We start from the raw sequence: 27,697 nt of genomic DNA on the forward strand, positions 1-27,697 counted from the left end.
TGCATCCCCACCTGTTTTAACTCCTTCAGGGTGCCCGTTGAAAAAGAAAATGAACTCACAGGACACCCTAGACTATTTTAAATCTGGGATCCCACCCAATAACTAAAGGGCATCCTTCGCTACCAAAGCTGAGCCCTCCCAGATACACTATGTGTCTGGACAAAGACTCTATTATGAAGCATACCCCTTAGAATTCCAGTGGGTGAAAGTCCTTTTAATACCACAGGGTGCTCCCCCTTGGGCTGGTATGGAGAGATGGAGAGATCGGCTAAGCACTGTAGGGGTTCCCTCCTGTTGTTTTTGTATGGTTAGGTGTTTGCGAAGGTGAGAGGACCCTGTATAACTTCTCACTCCCTCCTTCTTGGAATATAGTAATAAGAATCTAGGCCACATTTAGGATGCGTTTGACACTTGACTTTTCATGTGACTTCTGCCTGCCAGACACACTGTTTCCTCATGCACCAAGAATTATTATTAAAGGCAACATTTTGACCATTGATGTGAAATAGGAGAAATAAATAGTTGTCCATTTAGTGCCTAAATTACACAGAGTGAATGCAGAAAGCCTGTGTGCTGCCCATGGCTTCCGTATGCCAGGTGGGGGCCCTGATAATGAGCGAGGACTGTCGCCCTAGTGCATTGCTCCATCAAGAAGAGGGCTGTCGCCTTGTGAATGCTGTGACATGAAGGGACAGTTTTCCAGTGTGCGCTGTCACAAACCCTGTATGCCAGGAGAGGGGCCATGGTGAAGTGAGAGGGCTGTCACCCTGGAGCAGTGTGAAGCTGTGAAGGAGAAGTAAGCCATTACCCGCAGAGGAAGAGCAACAACTCAACTACCCAACAATCCAGGAGGACCCAAGACCGTCTGTCAGATTCAGGGAGGCTTACCACGTAGGCGGATAAGCATGTGGATGCCTGCCGCCTCTACCGGAGCATCCAGTCTTCTACTCACTGCCGGGCCGCAGATGCTAGGGCACTCCGAACCTCCACTACAATGAGAGCGGGTAAGACTGAATACAGAGCCATCAATACTGGCACGCTACAGCATGGAGGCACTTTCTTAAAGCCATTATGGAACTTCTAAAACCTGAACTCACTAGCAGGGCCTAGCTGGATTGTCGCCTCACATAAAGAAGAATGTTTTACATGGAAGTGGATCTCGAGAGCTGTTCCAAGGAAAGCTAGTGTGCCTGCCTTAAGAAGACTGTGCATTATATTTGTACACAAAATACATGTGTGGATGTACGAGAATGCCAATGCATCACCAATGTAATGCATATCTGACGTATGGTAACACAAGGACGCAAAGTAGCAAAATGCACAGCCTTGCTTTAGGTTTGGTGTTTTTTTTACAAAGCCATGCAAAAATTATCCTATGCAACTATTTCATTTGTGCTGTAGAAGTAATGAGGAGAAAAAAATATATTTCTCCTTGTTATGTGAGCATCAAGCAGACTCAAAGTGTGGTGAAAACCTGTGTTTACAAGTTTTTGTAAATATAAGTTTGCATCAAAATACATGGATGGATGCACGTGAGTGCCCAAGCACTACCCATGTTATGTCTACCAGATGTAAGGTAATGCAAGGAAGGACAATGTGCTACCTTGTGGGATTTGTGTGGCATTGTAAATCCCAAAATAGATTTTTCATCAGGGTTGTACCAGAAAGGTATGCAGCCCCCAAGGCAAAATGTGGACCTCAATATATCCATTTATTTTTCTAAAACTCTGCCCCAAAGAAATTGGCAACAAGGAGAAAACTGACAGTGAATCTGATTAATTGGTTGCAAAGTCTAAATTTTAAAATATCTTAAGGGATTAAGGCACCTTCTGCAGAGATCTGTGTGTTCCCAGTGAATCTGAGAAAATAATAATGGTAAGAGAACTCCGGAGGTTAATGCACTTCTCAGAAAGATCAGTGGTTTTTTTAACCCTAGTTTTGACTCAAAGTAGCATAGAGGGTTAATGTGTCTCCTACAAAGCACATCATATAACATGCACTACAGATTTTATTTTATGTGGATAGGTATGTGGGTTACTGCTCTGCACACAGCAATCCTTTTGTCACTTGTAGTTGCAATGTAATCTGTCTAATTTAGCACAGTGAGCTATGCTGGATGATATGTGACTTTTACACCGTGTAACCCCCATGGTCTCATGGAACATATCCCGTACATTCATTTACAAATGCTTTTTTAAATAGTTCCTCATCAATGATGTAATGAAACAACAGTCCGCAGAGATTTTAGCAGTGTACAATACCAGCATAATACTTATTTCTTTTTTGCTGAGAACAGGATCATCACAGTGTACAATGTTTATACCTTGTATATTGCCACTCAATCTGCATAGCTACATAAAGACACTCGAACAAAAATTGTCATTATTCAAATAACATTGCAAAAGTAACTCCAAACAAATACCGTTTAGAGAAGAGAACAGTGTGCCCACTAAGGGATGCTGTATACTGCCAGAGATTGTGTGTAGTGCACGGGAGGAGATTAACAAGAGCGGAATCATTAAGGAGAACTAACTCCAACGAGGGAGGGGGGACGCGTGGGGGTGTTATTCTTCACATCAGCAAGGTGCGGGTTGGGCAATCTAAGCATCTTTCTAGTTTGTGTTTGCCCCAGTATATTATGCCATTCAGGAACAAGCACCCATTAGTCTAGCTTCAATCACTGCTTGATATGTTTTCCAATCTGTAGGGATTGGGTGTGACCGAGTGTCCCGACACAGCACCATGCAATATCTCCAGTTCGGCTATAATACCACTACCTAAGTCAGTAAGCCATAATGGGAAGGTAGGCGGTACTGGTGATATCCAGTTCATGTCTATCTAGCGCCAGGTCTAAGAACTTAATAAGGGCCTTGCGAGCTGCCACTTGGAAAGTGATACCCAAAAGAAAATGTGGACCATCCAATGGTACAGTGTCACTCGCAGCCTCGGATAGTACCTCTGCTATCATCGTCTAATACAAAGCCAATTGTGTACACAACCATACCCTGTGAATGAAGTTAGAATCTGGGTTGTGGCAGCGTGGGCAGGATTTAGAGAGCCTTGATACATACTTACCAGTCAGTAGGGCGTGAGGTATGCATGGTGAAGATGACTGAATTGGGTATACTTAAGCCTGGCATTCATAGAGACTCACTTCGGTACCCCTAGACATCGTACCCACTGGTTGTCGGTAAACATTGTGGAGAGTTCTCCATCCCAAAGGGCACAGAGCGCGGTAAGGGGGACATCCATGTCCCTGCATATGGAGTCGTACAACATTGTACAACGGTCAGAGCAGTGTGTAAGTATTGTTTGGAGGGTTCTAAAGTCTCTGGTTCATCCTGTGTTTTACCCTAGCTTTATATAAATGTCGAATGAGCGAAGCATTTAAGAGAAAGGAGCTCGCCAGGATCCCATAGTCATCTACTAGGTTCTCAAATGTGCAAAGGATGTTGTCAAAGAACAAGTCTCCCCAGGATGTGGGACCCACATTGATCCACATGGTCACTTCTGGCCAAGAACCTAAGTCTATACAGCTAGGCATCGCCCAAAGGGATAACTCTGGAGCATAAGGGGGAGAGGGCGGCTGTGTAGGGAAGTATTTCATCAAGAACGGGCCGTGGACATAGAGAAGTTCCCAACCTTCTTCGGGATTGTATCCACTGAGCCCAACAGCCATTTCACACTTTAGACGGGCGTGTCCTAGTCGTCTAATATCTCAGTTCTGTCACATTTTGGCCAGCACCAGAGCATTGGCCACTGTAACTGCGTGGCCGCATAATAGTATTCATAATTCAGGACACCCAAGCCTCCTTCCACGAGAGCGGCATATAATTTCATAAGGGGCACCCGCTTTCTACCTTTACCCCCTATTAAGGAAACTAAAACTGTCCTAAGGGCTTGAAACATTTTCAAATATCCCAATGAATCATTTGCATACATGGATATTATGTGCCAATGGTTATGTGCTCTTATCCCTGAACTCATAGCATGTTGTCTAAGTGCTCAAACTAGTGGCTCCATCGCCAGTGCAAATATAATCAGGGATAGGGGCAACCCCGCTCTATGGCAAAGAGATCAGAAATGGTAGTTCCCTTTTTTACCTGCGCCACCGGTGAGTCATATAGTATTTAGATCCATTTGAGGTATTTGGGACACATTCCAAGCTTAATCACTGTCAGCAGGTTGCACCATCCCCGGATGTCAAAAGCTTCTCGATGTCGAGGGAGGCTACCCATGAGCGAGCTCCCGTCTCACGTGGCCAGTTTATTAACACAAAGAGTCTACGCATATTTAGGAAGGTGTTCCTGCCAGGTACAAACCCATTGTGGTAATGAAACAATATTGTTTGCACCACTGAGATCCATCTGTTGGCTAGCACCTTTCCAAGTATCTTATAGTCTGAATTCAGAAGAGATACTGGTCGATTGGACCCCAAAAGTAATGGGTTCTAGTTTGGTTTGGGCAAGACCACCAGCACCGCTTCACGAAGGGAAGGGGGCATCTCTCCCTTGGCATATGCCTCAGTATAAATATGATGTATTTAAGAGACAGTGATTCATGTGAACAATGCACAGGATACTTAATGTTATTGGTGCACAATGTCAGTTACCATTGGTATAGGTATGCTGAAAAAGAAGACCAATCACACAGAATGCAATACACAGGCCAATAATGTATGTGCAAATAATATATTTGTATTGTAGTACCATAGAAAAGAGGTGGTCAGTATCCCGATAAGTGCTATATCAATGCATTTTATTATGTGTAAATACTGGGAAAGACAACACATTTGACATTCTTACAGTGCATGCATGTTTCCCATGCAGGGACTGAACAAAGTCAAATGCATACCTCTCTTAAGTATGTTAAATGCTAACAAGGAGTGAACCTTTGTTTCCCCGCCACTGCATTTGCATCCAGGTGTGAGGCTCCAGATCACTCCCAGCCATGAGGCTTGAACAAAAGGAGGACTGATGAACCTTCACATTCGGCCATGTTATGGGCACAGCTGGAGTCTAAAATAAGAAAGCCCCCTCCTCATCTGCACATTGTTGTGGAGCCAAAATGGACAATGTGCAGGCGCTGCTGAAGGTGTCCTGTTGATTAAAAACAATACCTGGACGAGTTCAGCATATTTTACAGTGGGGCTCGACTTCTTGGCAGGGTGGACAGTGTCCACCCTGTGAAAATAGTGGGTGGATGCCGTCCACCCACGTGTATCCCCACCTTGTGCCCTGGTGTTCACTATGTTGCAATGACATTCCAATTAATTTAGTCCCTGAAACTGGCGAGGTTTGTGATGAATAAATCTTCTCACTCCTCATGTTGGAGTTTCAAGCTATTATTGATCACCACAAAATGTTGTATTGATTATTGTTTGGGTTAATTGTGCTATATTAAATTTGTATTAACAAATATTGTTATCTTCTAATTTTGGTTATTCTTAGTTTATTAAGACTTATCTGTGTATTAGGTCACTTCATTAGTTACATAGATGATGACTTTTGTGGCACTTAATTAGATACTCTACAAGGCCAAACACCTTTTTAGCCCTCCCCACCCCCATATTTTCAACCAATTTACAGCACTGGTTTAAATATATGTGAATAAGCATGATACGCTTTGCCCCTAACACCATTTCATCATACAGTTTGTGTAGAACTTAAAATGAGACAATGTTGCATCTAAAGGAAAAGTCATCACCAAGTTTAGGATGAATAGGCTAGGCCAATAAGTATCAAATTTAAATGGCTATGCAATTGGTGTTGATAATGCCTGTGAAATAGGGGAGAAAGTGCTATGTTCACAGGCAATACACGTCCACAGGTAATTCGTGTAAAGTGATAACATAGCACTGTGACTGTGAATTAAAGAGATTAGGGAACCAGTTGGTTTAGCATTGGTTATAACGAATTTATATTATCTAACTTAATATACTATATTATTCACATTGGAAAGATGGAAGGCTTCTTTGTCATTGCTGGAATTCAACCATGACACCTGCGAATTATCTCACATTTCTTTTGCTGGCATTTGACTCACTAAGTCACTCTGCTGGCAATGAGAGACACTGTTGATACAAATTCCTCTGAGTATGAATAGCAGCTAATGCTATAAATAGGTAGCACAACATTGGGTCAGTGGTGGATTTTAGGATACTGTGGGACATCTAAGAGCCAAATAGGTGATGCTGATGGATAGTAGAGGTCACAAATAAGGTACGCAGGTGCAAATGAGTGTTACTATGGCCACCAGCATTGGTTTTCACAGATCATGGCACAGTGGGTATAAATGAGTGGAACTAAGGAGCGCACATCAAAACCATAAAACTGCAAAGAGGCGACACAAGCGGGGCAGATACTAAAGTCAATGAGGTCTGCAAACAATGGACACTGCATGGGCCAACTTAGGAGTACAGGGGTACAAATGAGGGGAAAACATAAGGGCAACTAAGGGGCACACACTAAGCTCACTCAAGGGTACACCTGATGAACAATGTTTGTTATTAAACAGTTAAACATGAACTAGTAACAATTGTCGGGCTTAATTGGGACACAGTAAACAAGACCACTGTAGAACGTGGTAATGTGGGCCATGTATGAGAGACACACACTCCACAACTGAGGGAACTGGCTTCACAGATGGGTGCAAATGCAGGGGACGTACAGGGTGTATGTCGGATACAGTGAGGGTTCAAAGTAATTAAGAAGATAATGAAGGGGCACAAACAATGATCATCGAGGAGTCCAAAAAAGATGCCCTGCAGGACACAAATGGTGAACACTGAAACACAACAAAGGTACACATCATGTCATTAAAATGCACCTATGTATACGCAAAAAAGATTTCCTTAAGATGTACTTTAGGACTCCTAAACTGAGAAAAATCCTAATTTTAAGACTTTGAATATTCACAGAAGGCATTTAGGAGTCCTAAAGTTAGGAGTCCTAACTTTACTACTCCTAAAATGAGAAAAATCCTAACTTTAAGACTTTCGGTATTCACAGAAGGCATTTAGAAGTCCTAAAGATAGGACTCCTAACTTCTGTGAATACCGAAATGAGTAAGTGACTTCTGTGAATACCAAAATGAGTAAGTGCCTTCTGTGAATACCGAAATGGTAGTAAGTTTAGGATTTTGTCTTAAGTTAGTTCTGTGAATCGGACCCTTCCTTTTTGACTCTTTAAAATATTTATTAAAAGTCATATTTATTGGTGAAGTCTGATTTGTACTAAATATTTTAGAAAAAATCACCTTTTGCCTGACTAAAGCTTATTGAAGCCCATTTGCATGGACATCCAACTGTCACCCAGGAAAAGATTAGCTCTTTGATAAGGTATGAACTTGAACATAGAGCTGAGACAAAGGTGTTGAGTGTGGGGAGATTTTATGTTCCTCTGGCAGGATGACATCTGGGCAGTACCCAGAAACTTAATTATCTTCAAAGAGGTCTACCCTGTTACAGGTAGATGTAGTTAACATCTGGGTCTGCCCCCTTCTTTCGTCCCCCTAGCCAGTCAGGCTCCTGACCCAGTGGGAAGTCAGTCAGGTACCAGGCCCAGTGTGAGAGGAGCTTCCTCTAGAACCAGTTTTGAGTGACCACAGAAGAGAGGTTGCTCAATTCCCTGGTACACATCTAGGGTGGGCACATGAGCTCTGCACAGGGGAGGGAAGGTTCTGCCATATTGGTTTTAGGTTGACAGGGTCACTGTGTGATTGTTTGCAGTAGGGCGCTCAAGAACTGCTCCAAAAGTGTGAACATCTTTCCCTATTGGTTAGGGAGGGGCCAGGAGTCACCTCCACCCAGATGAAGTACTGGGATTTTAAAGCCCAGCGGTGCAGGGGAACACACCCTAAGACTTCGAGTTCTTCCTGTTTCAGACCCACAGAAACACAGAGTCTTCTAGGTGAAGTCAAAGATCGATTTATTGGCTGCAGACCAATTACAGGTGTCCGAGAAGTACAACACAATGTATGTTCTCAAGAGACTGCTTAAAATTACAGAAACGGCCTTCTCCTTATATACAAAATATCATGCTTCAGGCACACATTCCTCGTTTTACGATATGGTCATTCACATGTATCCATTACAAACGAAAAGGCAGAGTCATGATGACCATCCCACATTCCAGTTAAGCCAGCCCACAATTATTTACCCAGCGAGGCTCAGATCCCACATCAGATATCAACAGGCCCCAATAAACACGGGCATCTCCTGTTTGTAAAACAAGCCATAAAGCAGGAAGAGTCAGGTGTGAAAGAGATTAGCCGGAGGCTTGTGTTCATGAAGAGGCTTTATGGTGTGTCAAACCCTGATGCTGATCACAGGTGGCGTAGGACGGGCAGCTCGTGGGACCGGACTGACCTGGGGCAGCGGAGCCAAGCTGCACAGGTCAAAGAGAAGTCAAATGGAAGGCACATGTGTTCTAAAGGCCCGTACTTGTTCGTAATGTGTAGGCTATGTGAGGGCAATCATAAGATGGCCACCGCTCTAAGATGGAACCCACGAAGTCAATGTGTAATATCGTATACATAGTGCATTTATCGCTAAAACATTATACAAAGCACTTGTACATACCGCATTGACTATTCGCAGTTGGCTAATACCGGAATAGACAGGGGTAGGGCCCTGTCTCCTACGCGGTCCCAAATTCCAAAGTACCACAGACCCTCCTTTTGCCCTTACATAGGCAATAACTATACTCATATCAATCCGAGTCTAGGTCAATATTTATGAAGTCATGGAGATGTTGCTGTAGCATCATCCTATTGCTTAGCTCGTCCCTCGATACAGGTTTCCTTACACATAACGTAGCACAGAGGCCACATATCGCAGGAGCACACTGTATACACAGACAGAACAGGAAAAGAATGGCTAAGATCATTCCAATGACCATCAGAATCTTCCAACCCCAGGCAGATATCAGTTCCCAGAACCACCCCATCAGTGACCAATCTCCTTTATCCACGTGCATGGATTCAGATATTTTATGCAGTTTGGAGATGGCTTGATAAACTGTTGGAGCGTTATCTGGTATGAAAATGCAACAGCTAGATTGGATAACCTTACATACCCCACCACGGTCTGCAAGTATGACGTCTAGAACCATACGGTTCTGCAAAGTCATGAGGCGATCCGCTTGGAGCTCAGCCGTCAAATTACCAAGGGCACCAGCCGTTACATTAACAGTGGATTCAACCACACGAGTCAGTTGTCTCAGGTTCCTACTATTGACCATCGGTCCCCAAAACGGCAGGGAACCCAAAAAGAAGTCTCCCGCTTCCTGACCGGCAGTATCCTCCTTACTAATCACTCCTCTTACAACTCTGGTCTTGTGATAATAAGAGGCAGCAGTAAATGTCAGCGGTAGCAAATTTGCAATATAACATGTGCCCGAGAAATCAGGGGGCAACCATGTATATGCTCGGTCATTGCAGACAAAATATGTACCCTTGGCAGCCAAAAACGCAGGGGAAAACTGTGATGGAAAAGTGTATGTTTCAGTACAGTCACTTTTCCCCAGTTGAGCTCTTGGATTCTGACCATTACCTTGTAAACAGAACCGACCTATGTGGGGTACGACCCAAATTGGGGATGAGATTTTTCGCTGCCTTTCACCCAGACTAATGCTATACCCTGTCGCGTTCCACCCTACATAAGCTCTCAATTCATCCTTGGGAATAGATGAGTATGCGTCGATATCTCTGCTCATATCGGCAACTCCTTTCATTAAAGCTTTATTATTTGTGCTGGGTCTGATGGAACGCGGTTGTCGCGGGGAGTAGGCATCTAATGCAAAAAGAAACATGGTCTGGAATGCCCATGACGATCAATTATAGCTAAACGGCAGCACTAGATAGGGAATACCCTTGTTAATGCTATGTGGCATTAAACCACACACCCAGCAATTAGTTGTATTCATGACTAGTTGGTGCTGGTGCAGGAGCTGAATAAACGAGTTGTTTACAAACTCGGACCGTCTAGCTTGTTCGTGTTCAGGCAGAGGGTGAAAAGAGTGCAAAGAGACAGTAGGAGGAGGTATAGGCTGTTCAGTGGGTGCAAAGCGCTCTTGAGAGGAGAAGAATACAAATCCTACAGTAAACACCATCATACTACATAGTATAAACAGACATAAAAATACAAAACGTTTGCTCTTCATTATTTTACATATTTTCGTCTTAAAGTTCGTTTCCTCAGCGAGTCTCTCCATCTTGAAAAACTCCATCCTCTAATCGTGCCGCTTGCGGCGGGTGAGTATCTTCTGCTAAGGAGTACGCCTGTCAGTCCAGGGAACGCCCTAGACCAACCAGAACCGTTGACCTAACGTCTTCGGCCTGTACCCCAAAGTCTTGGAACCGCGACCCTGCGGCTGAACCCGGATGGTGGTTCGAAAAACAAAAATCAAGAAAGTCCTTCAGATGGGAGAGCTATAATATCAAAAACAAAAAGGGTAAGGGAAAAGAATATTTATTTGTCCATAGGCCTTGGTCTCAAGTTGTAGCGGAAACGGCCAGGTACTGTCTGGCCTTGAAACAAGAGTTCAGGCTCTGTGGTGTCCAATCGAATTGACGGTGGCACAGCTTCTTGCAAAATATCGTCACTTTCTTGTGCTGAAGTTGTGCCTCTTACGCGTGCATCACTAAATGGTACAAAACGAGGTACAGTGTCTGTTTCAGAGTCAGCGATACCGTCCTGGACCCACTGGTCATATGGTAGAGGCAAAGGGATCCGCTTACAGTGGACGCCGTGAATCCAATTCTTCTTCCCTTTTACTCGAACCGCTGATCTTTTTGACAGAAGTACGAGGTGAGGGCCAATCCAACGGGGCTCATCGTTGCTCTTTCGCTGGAAGTTCTTTAGGAGAACCCACGTGCCAGGGTCGATAGGGTGTCCTGGAGCTTCAGAGGCCTGGGGGAGAGTATCATGCACCTGTTGGTGTAAAACACGCAATTTAGCCGTCAATTCATACAGATAGTCAAGCAGTACTGGATGTTCGATTTCGCTGAATTTTGTCGGTCTTGGCACACCCCATACATTGGCCGGGCGGCCAAAAATAATCTCATATGGGCTAAGTCCCACTCGTGAGTGCACGGTCATTCTGGTGGACAGGAGTGCTAGAGGCAGAGCGTCAGGCCATTTAAGACCGGAGCTCGCCTGGATTTTGGCCAGCTTGAGCTTTAGAGTGCCATTGTAGCACTCTACTAATCCAGCTGATTGGGGGTGATTTGCAGCGTGAAATTTCTGCTTTATCCCTAACCCCTCACACACATACTTCATCACTCGACCCACAAATTCACTCCCATTATCACTCCACACCATTCTGGGCATTCCAAACCTAGGGAAAAATTATTTCACAAGGGCTTTGGCTGTGGATAAAGCAGTGTTGTCTTTTAGGGGATATGCTTCTATCCATTTTGAAAAAGCGCAAACAACAACCAACACATATTTCAAGTTGCTGCACCTTTCCATGTGGATAAAATATAGCTGCAAAACCTCAAATGGATATGATGGAGGCGCAAAATGACCAGCTGGAGTTGGGGTTCCCCTACCAGGGTTGTATTTCAAACATACCATACAATTCTTGACTACATTCTCTGCACACTTGGGAACTCCAATATTCTGCCATACTGGAGCCAAAAACTTACAGATTCCTTTCACGCTGATATGTGCCATTCCATGTGCCATAGTAACTACTGGAAGCACATATGCATCAGGTAACAACCATCACCGGTGTTCTGACAAATCAATCCAACAACCATTCTCATCCAATTTACCCGTACTTTCTCTCCACTTGCTCAACTCTTTCTCTGTGGCTTCAGCTTGAAGGGACTTCACACTCTCTATCGTGTCTTCACACATTCCAACATCACCAACCCATCTTGCAGGGCCTGCAACATACATTCGAGTCTTCACATCTTTTGCTGTTTCTTTCGCGATTTCATCAGCAAACGCATTACCACGACCAACATCATCAGTGACTTTCTTGTGCACACTGCATTTCATAATCGCAACTTGTAACGGTAGGGTCAGTGACTCAAGGAGATCATTCACCAACTTGCCATTCTGAATTTTAGCTCCATGCGAAGTCAGGAACCCACGTTCTTTCCACAATCGCCCAAAACTATGCGACACGCCAAAGGCGTACTGGCTGTCACTATATATGTTCACTTTCATTCCCTTAGACAATACGCCTGCTCTTGTAAGGGCGATTAATTCTGCTGCTTGAGCCGAATTATGTGGCACACGTGCAGTTTCAACAATCGTGTGCAAAGTCGTGATAGCATATGCAGCAGTCATATCACCATTCGGAAGCTTGAAACACGAACCATCCACCCATAAGGTACCATCACATTCAGTCAGGGGAGTATCCTTAAGATCTATTCTCCCTTTCATCTCTTCTTCTGTTCTGAACAGACAATCATGTTGCTCAATCTCATCTAGGTCTGCTGGAATCGGCAATAATGTAGCTGGATTCAACGTGTTGCATCTCTTTATGTGTATATGATTTGCTAACAGTGTCAATTCATATCCTGACAATCGAGCACTAGTTAAGTGCTGTGTCTTGGTCCTGTTTAACAATGTGTCCACAGCATGTGGAACCATAACAATCAATGTATTATCCATCACTAGTCCAGCAGACTGTCGAATAGACATAGCTGCTGCGGCTGTAGCTCTCAGACAACTTGGTAATGCCCTCGCTACCGGGTCCAAGGTTGACGAAAAATATGCGCATGGACGCGGTCTGTCGACAAAAGGCTGTGTTAACACTGATAATGCGCAACCGTCCTTTTCATGAACATACAATGTAAAAGGCTTGCTGTAGTCAGGGGTACCCAACACAGGAGCTGAACATAATGCATTACGCAATTCCAAAAAACATTTCTGACACTCCTCAGACCATGGGATAGGATTCGGTGTGTCTTTACATGTTAATGCTAACAAAGGATTTGCCAGCAAAGAAAAATTCGGTATCCAATGCCTACAATATGAAATAATGCCCAAGAAAGCACGCACTTCTCTCTGTGTTCTTGGCACGCTTAATTGTGCAATAGCTTGAATTCTTTCTGGGGTCAGTTTCCTTCCCTCCTTCGATAAGAGATGACCTAAGTAGGTCACTTCTTGTCGACAATATTGCATTTTTGAGAGAGACACTTTGTGATGAAAGGCAGACAAATGACGCAACAATGACAATGTAGCTTCTTTGCAAATCTTTTCAGTATCCGCGGCGATTAGTAAATCATCAACATACTGTATAAGGATAGCGCCACTAGGTAAAACAAGTGCATCAAGCTGCGCTTTTAAAGCTTGACTGTATATTGATGGACTTTCACAGTAGCCCTGTGGAGCGTGTTTAAAACTGAAGCTTCGACCTCCTAAACTGAAGCCAAAAATGTCCCTACTCTCCTCTGCAATTGGGATGCTAAAGAAAGCATTCTTTAAATCGATCACTGAGAACCATGCAGCGGAAGCTGGAATCATAGTTAACAAGGCAGTTATATCAGGGACAACTGGAAACTGTGGCACAACAATCTTATTAACCTCTCTAAGATCAATCACAAATCTGTAAACAGGTGGCTGTGAAGGGTCTGTTCGTTTTAAGACAGGTAAAACAGGACTATTGCAAATGTTGCCTCTTGTTTCTTCAATTACACCCTTTTTAATCAAATCGCTGACAATTGCTAACAACGCTTTCTGACCTTCATTGGAGATCTTGTACTGGGGAATGCGTGGCAATCTGACATTGGCTTTTAAAGTGACCACGTATGGCGGTATTTCCAAGAGACCCACATCATTGGGACCAGTAGCCCAAAGGACATCCGGAAGGGATGACAATTCAGGCGGCAATGCATTCTTTGACAAATACATTGGGGAAATCACTTTCTTACCTAATGTAAGTTGTACTCCTGAGGGAGAACAATATAGCGTTGCATGCAATCTTTTTAGCAAATCTAATCCTAACAGATTTTCACCACAACCTGTCGTTAGGATGAGGGGTGCTTTTAACTCACAAGGTCCAACAGTAAGTGGCATAGGACTAGAAATCGGGTTCCTAACTGGGGCGCCAGAGAAACCTACTGAAACATTCATTTCGCCAGACAAAGGCGCGCCAGGGAGTTTTGAATGCATGATTGAACTCTTTGCAGCACCAGTGTCCAGCAGAAAGGGCTCTGTTATACCCGCTGTAGTCACCTTAACATACGGTCCACTCTGATCCACTGGTACTGAAACAACTCCCTCTCTCTGTCTATGGCTGTCCTAGTAATCATTACCTTCCACATTGTCGTCTTCTGCATAATAATCATTATTATAGTACTGAGCTGTATTACCAGTCGCGTTGGCTTGCTGATCAAAGCTGTTTATCGTATTTTGAGGCGGAAGAGGACGCGCGTTCTGGGGAGCATTTCCACGCCCTCTACCTCTAGGAGCTTGCTGACCACCTCTACCTCTTGCGCCATACGCATTACTAGTACGCTGCATTAATTTAGGGCAACCATATTTAAAATGACCTTCCTCTCTGCAATATGAACATTGATTGGGACCTACAGGGATACGTGGTTGATAATACCCATTCATTTGCTGGTTATTCTGAAACTGTTGGGGTTGCTGATAGATACCTTGAGTTTGCCTATAATTATTCTGTCCTCCATGTGGCGGATAAGCCTGCTGTAAAAGGACCTTCGTTTTCAGTTCTTTCGTTTTCTTGTCTGTTCTATCCTTCTCGTCTTTATCTCTATTTTCATAATTCTGCGCAGTAGCTAGTATTTGCGCTGAAGAGGAAACAGCCCAAGACTTTCTGAATCTTTTAATTTCTTACACAACTCGGGAAGTAGATTCTGCACAAATTTATCAACAAATAACCGTTGGCCACCTTCAGTACTCATGTCTTGACCACTGTGGTCGATAAACGTTTCTTCAAACCTCGTAAAGAAATCGGACACTGTTTCATCTTTCTTCTGCTTGCATGCAGATAGTTTATCCCAATTTACGCGCATTGCGGGCATTAAAGTTTTCATGTATGTAATAATTCTACCAGGGAGTTCTGCTACAGGGGGCTCAGGTTTTGCACCACCAACTTGTCTAGTGTCTGCGGCAACGATAATAGCCCATGTGCCCCCTAGTTCTGCAGCATGATCCGTATTACGAATGGATCCCCATAAAGGCTGTGGAACAACATTCCCAAACAACATATCTATATCAGCCAGATTCATGACACACGATTCTGCAGTTTGTGATAACTCCTTATAATATCCTGCAGGGTTTTTACGGGGGTCAGGCAATGTCTGCTTAAGCGCTAACACCTCAGAACGCTTCCATGGGACATGTACCCAAACACGCTGAAAATGAGCTGGAGCAGCAGCAATATTTCGAGCGGCATCAGCCGCAACGGCTTCCTTCCATACCGGAGGGACTTCTCTCATAGGGTATTGTCGCACTTTTCCCTTTTTCCCCACAGGGAATTCCTGTTCGAACAATGATTGTTGACAATCATCATTCCTCAAGGACAGTAAAGTCGCAACTGCTTTATCTACATCGGGACCCACAATTATACCTGTTCCAAAATCAAATCGCACGCGACACAATTCCTGCGGGATTGTGCTTGAACCATGATCTTCCAATTCCTCACAGAGGCATTCACATATTTTCTCAAACACATACCTCTGTTTTGGGGCATCCCATTGGTGAAAAACGTTAACAACTGATTCCACCTCATAGAGTGAAGGGAAAACAATCCACCTAAGCGCCATATGATCTAACACCTCTTTCTCTTCAGGATTAGGCAGCTGACTGCGCAGTTGCTTACGTTGTAAACCAGGGGTCATACTAGATGACCCAAAGAGAGGCGACATTAAACTAGTAACCACATTAGCTAGTCGTTGTCATGCTGAAGGAGAAGTTGAGGCGAAAACGGGGGGAAAGACAGAGGGAAGAAAAGCGGATTCAGATACAGGTACCTGGGTAGTGTAAGAAAGAGCGCCAGGGGAGGCAGCTGATGTGCTAGGCAAAGTCACAGGAAGCGCGGGGGCAACAGGTAACAAAGCTGGTGGCCCTTGAGAGGGCTGTGCTGCAGGGATAGGAGCCAGCTGAGGAGGAGCTGGCGGCTGTGGGAAGGCTTGCGGCACATTACCTGGAGGCTGCACATTCACGAGCTGTGGAGGCGCTGTGGCATTTTGTGCATACGGGGGTGGTGAACTTAGCAAATGGGACATTAGGGAATCTTTCTCATTCTCTTTTGTTTCATGTTGCACAAGGGGTGACAAAACAGGGTAACATTTATCGATCCCTAGTTTGTGCTGTCTATGTAATTGCTCATTCATTTGTTCCTCCTCGTTATCTTTAAATTACACAGCTGCTTGCATCATTGATATACCTCTTTCTCTCTTATTACTTTTCGCTAGCTTAATTTCCTTCTGTTTGGCTTCCTTTCGCCATAGGCGGAAAGAATCAAACATCGCCGGCCGGGCTTTCTTTTTAAACAATTTAACTTCCAAATTATCTAAGATATCTGTATCGAAACTTTTTGGGCCATTTTAAAACACCGTCCTTTCTGGTGATTCGGATCCATAGTTCATTATATGCAATGGGGCCCACGCCATGTTTTACATAAAGCTCATAAGTTGGAGTTCCAATTGGAGGAACCGGACACGAATCCTCTAACTGGGAATCCCTTCTACAACCCAAACAAAACAATCTTCCAAATACACTAGAACCAGGCATCTTCGCTCACTAGTCTAGTTTCAAACGTCAAAGGATTATCGATTACGATAGTCTTGTGAATACACGAGTCCTCTGGCTTTGGCACTTGCAAGTTCCAAATCAAAATGATCCCGAAGGATACCAAATTCCCGAAGGATACCAAACAAACTGGGAGACGCTCCACTTATACTTAACTGAATATCGATGATCGATGGCGTCACCAGAAGACTCTCTCGATTGTTTCGCTCTACCAAATAGTCAAGGGTCCAAAACAGGGCGATTAATCAGGGCAGCAGTCCTTCGTAGCCGTCGGGACGCGGAGAACCTCGCAGAAAAGACTTTCGGACCACGTCGACATGCAGGGGTCGATGAAGTGGCGGCCTTCCTCCGGAATTTCCACACGAAGCTCCTCACGAACCTCTGGCTTGAACCGGTACCGCTGAAATCGCTCCACGTTGGGCGCCAACTGAAGTACTGGGATTTTAAAGCCCAGCGGTGCAGGGGAACACACCCTAAGACTTCGAGTTCTTCCTGTTTCAGACCCACAGAAACACAGAGTCTTCTAGGTGAAGTCAAAGATCGATTTATTGGCTGCAGACCAATTACAGGTGTCCGAGAAGTACAACACAATGTATGTTCTCAGGAGACTGCTTAAAATTACAGAAACGGCCTTCTCCTTATATACAAAATATCATGCTTCAGGCACACATTCCTCGTTTTACGATATGGTCATTCACATGTATCCATTACAAACGAAAAGGCAGAGTCATGATGACCATCCCACATTCCAGTTAAGCCAGCCCACAATTATTTACCCAGCGAGGCTCAGATCCCACATCAGATATCAACAGGCCCCAATAAACACAGGCATCTCCTGCTTGTAAAACAAGCCATAAAGCAGGAAGAGTCAGGTGTGAAAGAGATTAGCCGGAGGCTTGTGTTCATGAAGAGGCTTTCTGGTGTGTCAAACCCTGATGCTGATCACAGGTGGCGTAGGACGGGCAGCTCGTGGGACCGGACTGACCTAGGGCAGCGGAGCCAAGCTGCACAGGTCAAAGAGAAGTCAAATGGAAGGCACATGTGTTCTAAAGGCCCGTACTTGTTCGTAATGTGTAGCCTATGTGAGGGCAACCATAAGATGGCCACCGCTCTAAGATGGAACCCACGAAGTCAATGTGTAATATCGTATACATAGTGCATTTATCGCTAAAACGTTATACAAAGCACTTGTACATACCGCATTGACTATTCGCGGTTCGCTAATACCGGAATAGACAGGGGTAGGGCCCTGTCTTCTACGCGGTCCCAAATTCCAAAGTACCACAGATGCTAGTGCCAGGCATAACTGTGGCACACCAACACCACAAGTCACCCTCTTCAGAACACTAATGGGCCTGTGGAAAACAGGACTGTACCTGCAGTTGAGACCTGTGAGGAAAACCCCCAAGAGCTGGACCTGCTCCCATTTGTACCGAGGACAAATATGTGGATTGTGACCCATGCTCCATCACGATCACCTTTAAGCCTTGCCCTTGTCCCGGTCTAGCGCAACCAATTGCCCACTGTTGGCACTTTGCTCTTTTTGATTCTATTTTCATTTAAAACTTGTACATCTCTGGTTCCCCATTATTGTTTTGGTTTCATTTTGTTCAATGTAATATTGTCTATTGATAAGAATTGGAGTGGGACTTTTATTGTGTTGTGTTTTTGAGTTTTTAACTGTGTAGGTAACATAACAATCAGGGGTTGAGCTGAGGTTTAAATTACTAAAGGTTTTACTGGACCTAACACGTTGGGACATTATTTGTGGTGGACTATCCTCCAACTCAACTAATAATCCTCTTTTTTACAAATATTTACAGAATCAAAAAGCATACAACAATGTTGTTGTATGCCATGAATTATCTGTTTTTATTTATTGGAAGTTATATGATGTTCAAAACCTGTATATTTGATTTATCCATCTATTATTTTACTTACATAGTTATTAGAGTAGTATTATATCACTCTGGTATGTTACTTAAAGCTCAAACTTCCATTGGCGTCTAAATAATGCCATAAATCACAATATGAGACATTTCTCTAAAATCAGCTGTAAATTGTGACACTTTGATGTATTTAAATAGTGCATAAATGCTTGCCATATTTTTGCAGTTTAATACCTCCACCATACAACCTTGTTTCCGGGCATATTTCATTTTATGTGTATTCCCTTTTCTAAGGGCAACATGTGTTTCCTATGTTGTGCTCTTCTTCAGATGCATAACCCTGAGACATTTTGTACGTCACTTCTTTGAATGCTAAGCATATATTCAAGAAGGAGGCATCTGTGTTGTTAGAAATATGTTGTGTTCGTAATTTAGTGAAGGAGTTTCTTCACTGCCAAAAGATTCCACAGCGTCCAATATCAATATTCGCATCATGGTATTGCACAGCGCCTCATCTCATAAATAGGATATGTTTAGCTCCCAGTAGCTTATGAGTCCAGAACGTTTTTCTTGTTGACCTCAGAGGGTTTGTTTGAGAGCATTGGAGACCTAAAGAATGTGGCCTATATGTCTGGACATTATTAACTACATAACCTCATTGGTCCGAGGGAGAACTACTTACAAATATATCTGGTAATATTGGTGAATTCCCATAGTATGTCAGTAAAATCACCCCTGCCCCACATTTCATCCAGCTAGAGCAAGAGTTGGTTCAACTTAGCTTCCTAATTCCGATGGGCCTGTAGTTCCATGTTTTGTTCCATTTAGGTATTGTTTTTACACACCATTGGATAATGAATGTACTGATAATGGCAAGGGGTGTGAGTAATGGTGTGTCTTGCGCTGATGAATTTTATGATGTTTTTCAGTTTCTGTTAGTTGAACCATACCTAAACTTTAACTATGGGTTTAAAGCGAATTTCACTGATTTTTATAAATATTGTACCATATTCACCTGCCCTCAACCAATTCTGCATTTGACATGGTCTTTGGCCTGGTCCTACAGCCAATTCCCTCTTGGGACGGGTGCAGTGGTTTTTTTGTGTGCAGGGCATTCCTGGCCTTAGACTGGCTTAATTCACTATCTACTAAATGTCACACAGATTCATCAAACTGCAGCAAAGTTATTAGCAAAGAAACTTTCATTACCCCCCCCCCCCATTATTTTTCCCCTCCTTTTGATGGGTCTGATCAAAATTTAAAATAACCAATAGAAAACTAAACCTGCTAAATGTATGCCAACTATAGTATAATTCCTTAGCAATAACCACTTCACTAAACCCCCATCTCAGTTTGTCCTCTGATGAATTTGCGTGAAATTCAAAAAACACAAGAGTAGGCTTAACTTATTAATCATAGATAAATCAAAAATGTTTTTACCCTTCCACTTAACTTTGCCCCCAAATGAATCTGCACATTACCTGAAATATCTGCTTTGAGTGTTAATTGCTAACTGCCTGCCACACTCATTTATTAGCACTAAAGTTATAAGCAAATAAAGATCCACCCGCACCTCCCCCGTATTGAGTTCCACCTCCCACCTATGTATTGGGAAAAAAATGGATATGTCTATAGAAAATGAATCCTCCTGAAGTTCTTCAAATTTATGCAGATTTCTCAAACTGTGTCAAACGTATTAGCAAATGAACACTTGTTTGCCCAGTCTTTTTTTTAACTAGGCCCCCACTTAATGGGTCTGCTCGAATTTGAAAATATCCAGATTAATTTCAGCATAGTAAATTTCTGCCAAATGTCATGCATATTTGTCAAACAGGGAAATAGTTATAAGCACATCAAGAAATGGCTTTTCAACTGCCAAGATATACAAAAGTATTAATGCTTTGAAGCCCATCCAGCACCTTCTTTAAACACTAATTTCGCAAAAACTATTAAAAGAATTTACATCAAATCAACAGAATCATACTTTCAGAGTTTTGGCTGAAGGTACAGCACGATTTCAAATGGCGGCTACAATGGGAAAACACATCTTTGTTGCCCCTTTCTAATTTCTTTCCTTGCACAGAACTTTACCTAATTTAGCATGCCAGCCCTTAGCTGAATACGCCAATTAAGTGCCAAATTTAGTGCAAATTCGTTTATGGGGTCCAAAGTTATAGGCAGATCTAAATTACCTTCTCAACTGAAAGTGAAGGTGTACCACGCCCATATAGTGGTGACTTAATATATTACCTTAGCAAAAAGTAAGGATTCTAGTATGGACCCACAATCTAAAGTATGCACAATACCATTAAGAAAGCATTTTGTTGAATGCAGCTAATCTGCCCCTCAAGGACGTTGTGTGAATTTGCCATCATTGCCTTTGTGTATATCCTGAAACAGTTTAGTGTGATTTACTACATATCCTTGTATTTTGTAGGTTATTTACACCGGAAAATGGCCACTAATCTGCCATCTTTGTTCTTAGTGAGTATGACGATTTCACTCCTGCCTAGGTTACCCCTCTAAAGTTATCAACGACTCAAGGAAAAGAGCCAGAAACAACCCGAGAGAGTCTTTAATAGAGGTTCACCAAAAACCTCCTACTGACTTAATCACATGTGTTACTTCATACACACCCAATTCAGCCCCCACTAAAAAGATAATTTTGAAACACTGGGGTATTTTAAACACAGGGGGTTTGCAGATACCTAAACCTAGATTTGCATACATGAGAACTTGCAGTCTAAGAGACATTTTCATACACACGCGACCTAAGATTCACGTTAGTTCCACACAAACTAATCTATGGGGCCTACCACCTGTCAAAGGACACTACCCCTGTGGCACGTGCACAGTGTGGAAATATACGACAATAACCAAAGAAGTCAACCTGCGATCTAACTTCAATTGGTGCATCCAAAAACATACCAACTGCAACACCAGACAGTGTATTTATTTGATTACCTGTCCATGTGGTTTACAATACATAGGAATGACCATGCGATCAGTTAAAACACGCATTATTGAACATAGGAGCAACATACGCTGCCAACGAGTCACAACTAAAATGTACAGACACTACACTGAGACTCAACACTCCCCAGATTCAATACACTGGATTGTATTGGAATCACATCCACAGATTTCTAAACCATCACTGTTCAGGATTGAACAGCGATGGGTTCATAGACTATCATCCCATATTGAGGGACTCAATGATGACATCCCATGGGGCTCACTCCCTTAACCATCACTTCAGCAATCATGGAGTGAGTTTTCCAGTACTGGTTGTCCATCTACTTATGGCCTCTCTTATCCCCTATATGGTATGGTCGTGCCCAGATGGTATTTGATCTTCACAGGTTCCATCTATGCCACCATACGGACACTCAGCCCTTTGGTTTTAGGATTACCTTATATGGGAATTGTCGCTATTCACAACTACCCTAATACTATTTTGCACTACTTTACTAGGCACTACATTAGTATGACAAATACATAATTCCCTTGCCATTGTGCAAGTTGTACCTTCTTCTACTATATCAACTGTTTACATTGTTTACGCAGTCCTTTTCTGTACCAACATGGCCGCCATGTTTTTGACCTGCCACTCGTTATACGCGAGCACCTGCTATGACGCGCCATGCGCATTACCCCCCTTACGTAACGACGCCCTCCATCACGGAGTTGCTAGTACCTACTTACTTGGGCACTGACGCTTTTTATAACACTCTCCCTTTTTTACCACTCTGCACTGCCTCCATTGGCACTGCTTGTATATAACTATTAGCTAGTCCCCCTGTTACTGTGGTCCTTATCCACTATTTATTCCTTATATTAGTCACGCAGTTTTCTCTGTACCAAGATGGCGACAACATAATCTGCTTCACCAGGAATACCTAACAGCACTTGTCATACGCGATCTCCGCCTATGACGATTCATGCGCGTTACACGCCCCCTACGTCACGACGCCCTTCATCTTGGAAATGGACAGTATATCTTCCCGCCACTTCCTTTACCAGGTTCCACCCCGGTTCCTGGCGGCAGGGTAGGTGACGCAGCCTGGCGGGTAAGTGCTCTTCGTCCTACCCTCCTTGATACAGATCTTAGATGTGGATCTCGGCACCCCCACCACTGAGAGCTAAACCTTGGTTGCTCATGTGTATACCTCCCCCGAGTGCAGTCCCTCTCCCTCCCGACCCGACCGGGGAACTTCTGACGCGTGGCGGAATCTTCACCACCGCTCACCACCCCAGTTACCGGGCCGCGGTTGGTTTGTGAGTGGGTCTCGCCCTATTTGGGTTTAAGTAGCTCTCCTGATGCACCTTTCATTAGCGCTCTTCCCCAGGGTAGACTCACTACCTACCTTTACATATTTCTCTCATTGATATCTATAATTGTACATCCTTGTCTTTTACTTACATTTTACAGGACCCAACCGGTGTCCATTGTAGGTTACCGCCAGGACTGTTGCTAGTAAAATTAAGTAACAGACCAGGTGAGTCAAGCCTTTTATCTCCCCTACCCTTACGTTTAGAGCCTTTTTCCATGAATAATATTTAATTTTTATTTAGTTTTTAACCTCTACTATTGGTTTTTCAATATTGACCACGCTTAGTTCACATAGGCACCTCACGGCATAGGTTTTGAATTTGATCTACCTGTGGGTACGGTGACTTTAGTCTATTACTTGATTGTGACAATACCCCTATTTCACCAATCCACGTTGATGTCTGTTAGCACTAAGAAGAGACATTGATAAAGTATGACATATCATGCTCAATTATCCCTAACTTACTTTTCAGATCACGGACCTGGGAACGTGGTATGTAGAACACACCTTACCACGTAGTGTAGATAGATTTTTATGATCCTGAAGAAATGCCCAGATCCTCCTGACATACAAGGCATGAAACATGTTGATCCTTAGAGTAGAGCTATACGATTAGACACCTCATTTCTGATACATAGCCACTCTACACCATTTTAATCAGGCAGTTTACCTTCTGAATAAACTATCGGTTAGGACTAACTGACCCGTTTTAAACCCACTTTCATTTACATCTACACATACTAGGCCCCTCACCCCCATGCACCAACCGGCAGGAACAAAAGATCCCCGATAAAGAGCCCCGGTTCGGGAGCCCGTCAGGAATTGCAGTGCCGACCTGACGAAGGGCAAGCTCATATGATGAAGCATGACACCTAGTTCGCTGGGTGTGTGAGAGCTCTAGTTCCACCAAGGGAATTTCCCCCTGCTCTTCCCTTGGCTACATTCGGGAGCTAGTGGAGGATTAACTTTTCCTCACTTGTTATTCGCTCCCTTGATATCTCTTCTACGTGCCAGAGGAACTTTGTACCTTGTTTTGTTTATAGGTTCACGTTGAATCAGGAAGAGTGCTTGGTTTATTTTCAGTTTCTGCGATCAAATCCCTGAAGTTTAATCTCGGTTCTTGCTACGTCATCAGGATGTTGTTACAGAACATGTACAGTTTAAAGGTGTCCTCATCTATCTTGATGCTACTAATGCTGTCAATTCTTCTCAAATGCTGAAAGAAAGAAAACGGTTCTATTGAGAGTGGAAACAGTACAAATCATCACAGAGGATTTTATTTGACAAGTCCCTATTAAGGAATATTTGTAATATAGGGATTGAATAGCATGCCATATCCCAAGCATTGCCGCCAAAGTTCTTTTGCACACTAGTACCCTACATGGAATATATTTTCTGCATTGAGAGGCAGCATTGTTGTCTATTGTACTGACATACCACTATAATAGACAAGAAACATTCGTACAACACTTAAATTTAGATCAGTATAAGTGTTTCTCTAGGGCTTGGTTTTATATTAGGGGAGTGTGGGCATCTCAGTGTAAACCTTCTCTCTACATCCTTGTAATGAAATGCTATTGACTTTGAAATAGAAACTCAGCTGATTCAAATATGTGTGCAATACATGGAAATTAAATCATTGTGATTCTTTCTGTTACTAGGGAGAGCGTGGTTTTGATGGGATTGATGGTGAAAAAGGAGATAAGGTAAGACTTTATTCTATCATTTTTTAACTATGCTTTAGCTGTCTTGCCAGATCTATGTGTTTTAAAAAAAATGTTTCAGACTCATGTTATCTAAATATGTGTGTGTGTATATGGTTTTGACTTGATATATTTATGTATAAATATAATATATTCAGTGAAAAAACCAAAGGTTACAGGAATGTTATATTTCGGTTCAGAATTCACACACACAAAACCATAGAAATTCAGCAGTAATAGTTATCTCATGTAACTATAACTCGCGCCCTCGCAATGCACTGCTAATTACCCACATACCTTCACCGTGGATTGGCTGACAGTAGCCACCTATAAGCATAGGACTTTCACAGCTGACATGATACTACCGCTTTGCTTCCTTGGCACCAGGGGCCTTGAATTGCAGCCCATCTGTCTGAGTATGGAGACAGCAACCTGCCCTGCGCTGGCTGAAAACTGAGCCCTCGAGCTGGCTTGTCTGCTTTGCTGCTGTCCTGACCTTGCTAGTGAATGGGCAGCAGAGACTGGACAGATCCCTGGCCCTGGGCCCCTGCCCTGGGGGGGCGCACGGAGCACCAAAGACTCACTGTTTCACTGAAGCCATGAGTGTCTGGCCTGCCTAGGGTATACAGTTTGCTGCCTTGTGCTGACCCCTCAAGACCCTTGGCAACTTTGAATTTGGTGTGCTGCACAGTGCTGAGGGTAATGGTGAGAAGCTCACCGCTTGACAGGACACACATGGGTGTTAACTCTTAAAGCAGTTTGGTGCTGTATTTCTGTGGTGGGTGAACACAACAGCCCTCTTGTGCTGGGACATTTGTGGCAAGACTCTGCAGCTGTTAAGCATGCCCTACCCCTTCGGGGGATCTTCTTCTATCTTCTTTTCCTGCTGGGGCAATCCTTCTTCTACACTAGCTGATGTAACTTAAACTGTTTTTAGTTAGGGGCTCCTGGGCTGTGGATTAGCAGCGCACCCCACTTTGAGGGACTTAGGGCTTTCTACGCCGCTGAATCCAGTCAAGAGCACAGAATGCTTGAAACCCTCATTGGCCAGAGTGTAAACAATAGAACTTCTCCACACTTTACTTTTGGAGCTGAGGTGAGCTGCTTGTGCTGTGGTAGGGAGTTTCTCATTACTGGGAACATGGAGCCTTTGTGGGCAAGCCTGCACTGTGTGCTTTTACTACAGTACCTACCTGCACATAAGTATTTATCACTCAGATCAAGACCTGCTGGTTGGTAACGTGACACACGGCCTCAGAGCACTCCAAAGTCTGGTTTCATTCTGGGAAAACCTGAGTTTGTCAGTGATGGGCAAAATTTTGCACTCAAAAATGATCATGCTACCTTGCTTGCTTTACTATTTAACTAACCTACCATTCCATTTAACTGCAAAGGTATTTTGCACTCTTAATATTTTCTTGGTGGGTTAATTTGGTAGGATGGCCGCTGTAGAGTTTCTTTGGCTAGGGTTTAGTGGCCCACTGACTTGGGCATCCTTGGTGTTTCCTATTTTGAAAACTTTTAAATCACATCCCTATTCCAATGGCTATGTCATTATACCACAGGAGCATGAGAGGAGGACACCGCCACCACGCAGGCATCCCGAGATGACAACCCAAGTGCTTCAGCTTTTCTTTCTGATGGAGCAAGTTGCTTTCATATGCTACTGGACAGCAATGCACCTTACAGCAGCCGCCCCTTCTTATGCCCCAGCATACTCGACTTGATATACACTGAAAATACTCTCACTCTTCCCTATCTTAAACAGTGGCATACTTTAGGCCTGGAGACCCTGGGTGATCCTTTTCATGAAGCGTTCCCGTCTCACTTATTACAAGCTTAGGAAGCAGTACAACATGGCTCACGGTCACTTCTTGACTTATAACGCATAATTTGCAGAGTCCGTTGGCACATCAATACTGAAGAGCTATTTTATCAAATGGTTGAACAAAGCAATAGGTGCTCACATGAAGTTTCCCCTATACACAATACGGATTAAGTGGGAAACTGAACTGGGAAGAGACCTAAATGTTACAGAATGGGACTGCTCCATGAACCATCCATCCACAGTGTCCAGGAATGCTACGTTCAAGCTCAGTTTTATGTCTTACATAGAACATGCCTGACCCCAGGAAAGGTCAATTACTTTTTTGCCGGAAGCTGACTCCCACTGTCCCCAAAGTCACTTACTGGGGCAGCCATTCAACAAATGCGTTGATCATGTCTGCACTTCTGGGCAACAGTGGTAGATCACTTACATCGTCTCTTTGGGTGCGACTTCTGCCATAGTTGGGATGGCTGTGCCGTTGCACAGCAAACAGGGGAGCTAAAGAGGGGAAAAAAAGAATGGTGGGGCACCCTGCATTCACAAGTCACATATCAAAAAAGCCCCATTCTCCAACAACCTATGAAAAATCCATAATTGTTTTTGATTTCATGTGGTGCTTTCATGCTCTAAGAGCTCGTCCCACACTGCTTAGGATCAAAAACAATGGAGGTATGGGTATATCAGGAAAACGAACATGCAGTATCAAAGCACGCTGGTTGACCAACCTTCAAGAAACTTTCCCAAAAACATTTTTATTTTACCTTAGCTCCTACTTGGAAAGATTCAGGGAGATCCATCAAGTGGGGCAGATAAAACGGAGGCGGGGGGAGTCACAAGACCCCTTTCCTTAATTCATTTTTCAATAGGAAATGTAGACACAGCTACAGCCCAAACTGCTGAACGGATTTACACCATATTTGACAGAAACCTAGATCTTGGTCCGTAAAAAAGTGCTTTTTGTGATTTGGTGCAAATCTGTTTAGAAGTTTTTGATCAACTTATGCTTAAAACGTCGTACATTTCACATCGTGGAGGATCCATGAACTTAACAGATCTCTTATGAATATCTAGTTGGCTGCCACCACATCAAAAATGAGGTGAAGTCAGCTATATTAGGACTTGGAACTCAGTCCGACTCCTAAAAAAAGGTGAAAAAAAGACATGTGGGGCAGGGTAGGAATGCCTGACCCCCTGGGCCTGGTGGT

General features: G+C 43.5%; 1 protein-coding gene across 2 annotated transcripts in view; it reads left to right on the top strand.

Moving 5' to 3' along the window:
• Nucleotides 1–27,697, top strand: part of COL19A1 (collagen type XIX alpha 1 chain) — a 2,198,704-nt gene that overhangs the window by 848,219 nt on the left and 1,322,788 nt on the right. For both annotated transcript variants that reach the window (XM_085610910.1, XM_085610909.1), the window contains exon 12: nucleotides 24,623–24,667. In XM_085610910.1, coding sequence (XP_085467036.1) covers nucleotides 24,623–24,667 — 45 coding nt within the window. The remainder of the gene's footprint in view (nucleotides 1–24,622; nucleotides 24,668–27,697) is intronic.

Source organism: Triturus cristatus, chromosome 6 (genome assembly GCF_964204655.1).
Source record: "Triturus cristatus chromosome 6, aTriCri1.1, whole genome shotgun sequence".
NCBI lineage: Eukaryota > Metazoa > Chordata > Amphibia > Caudata > Salamandridae > Triturus > Triturus cristatus.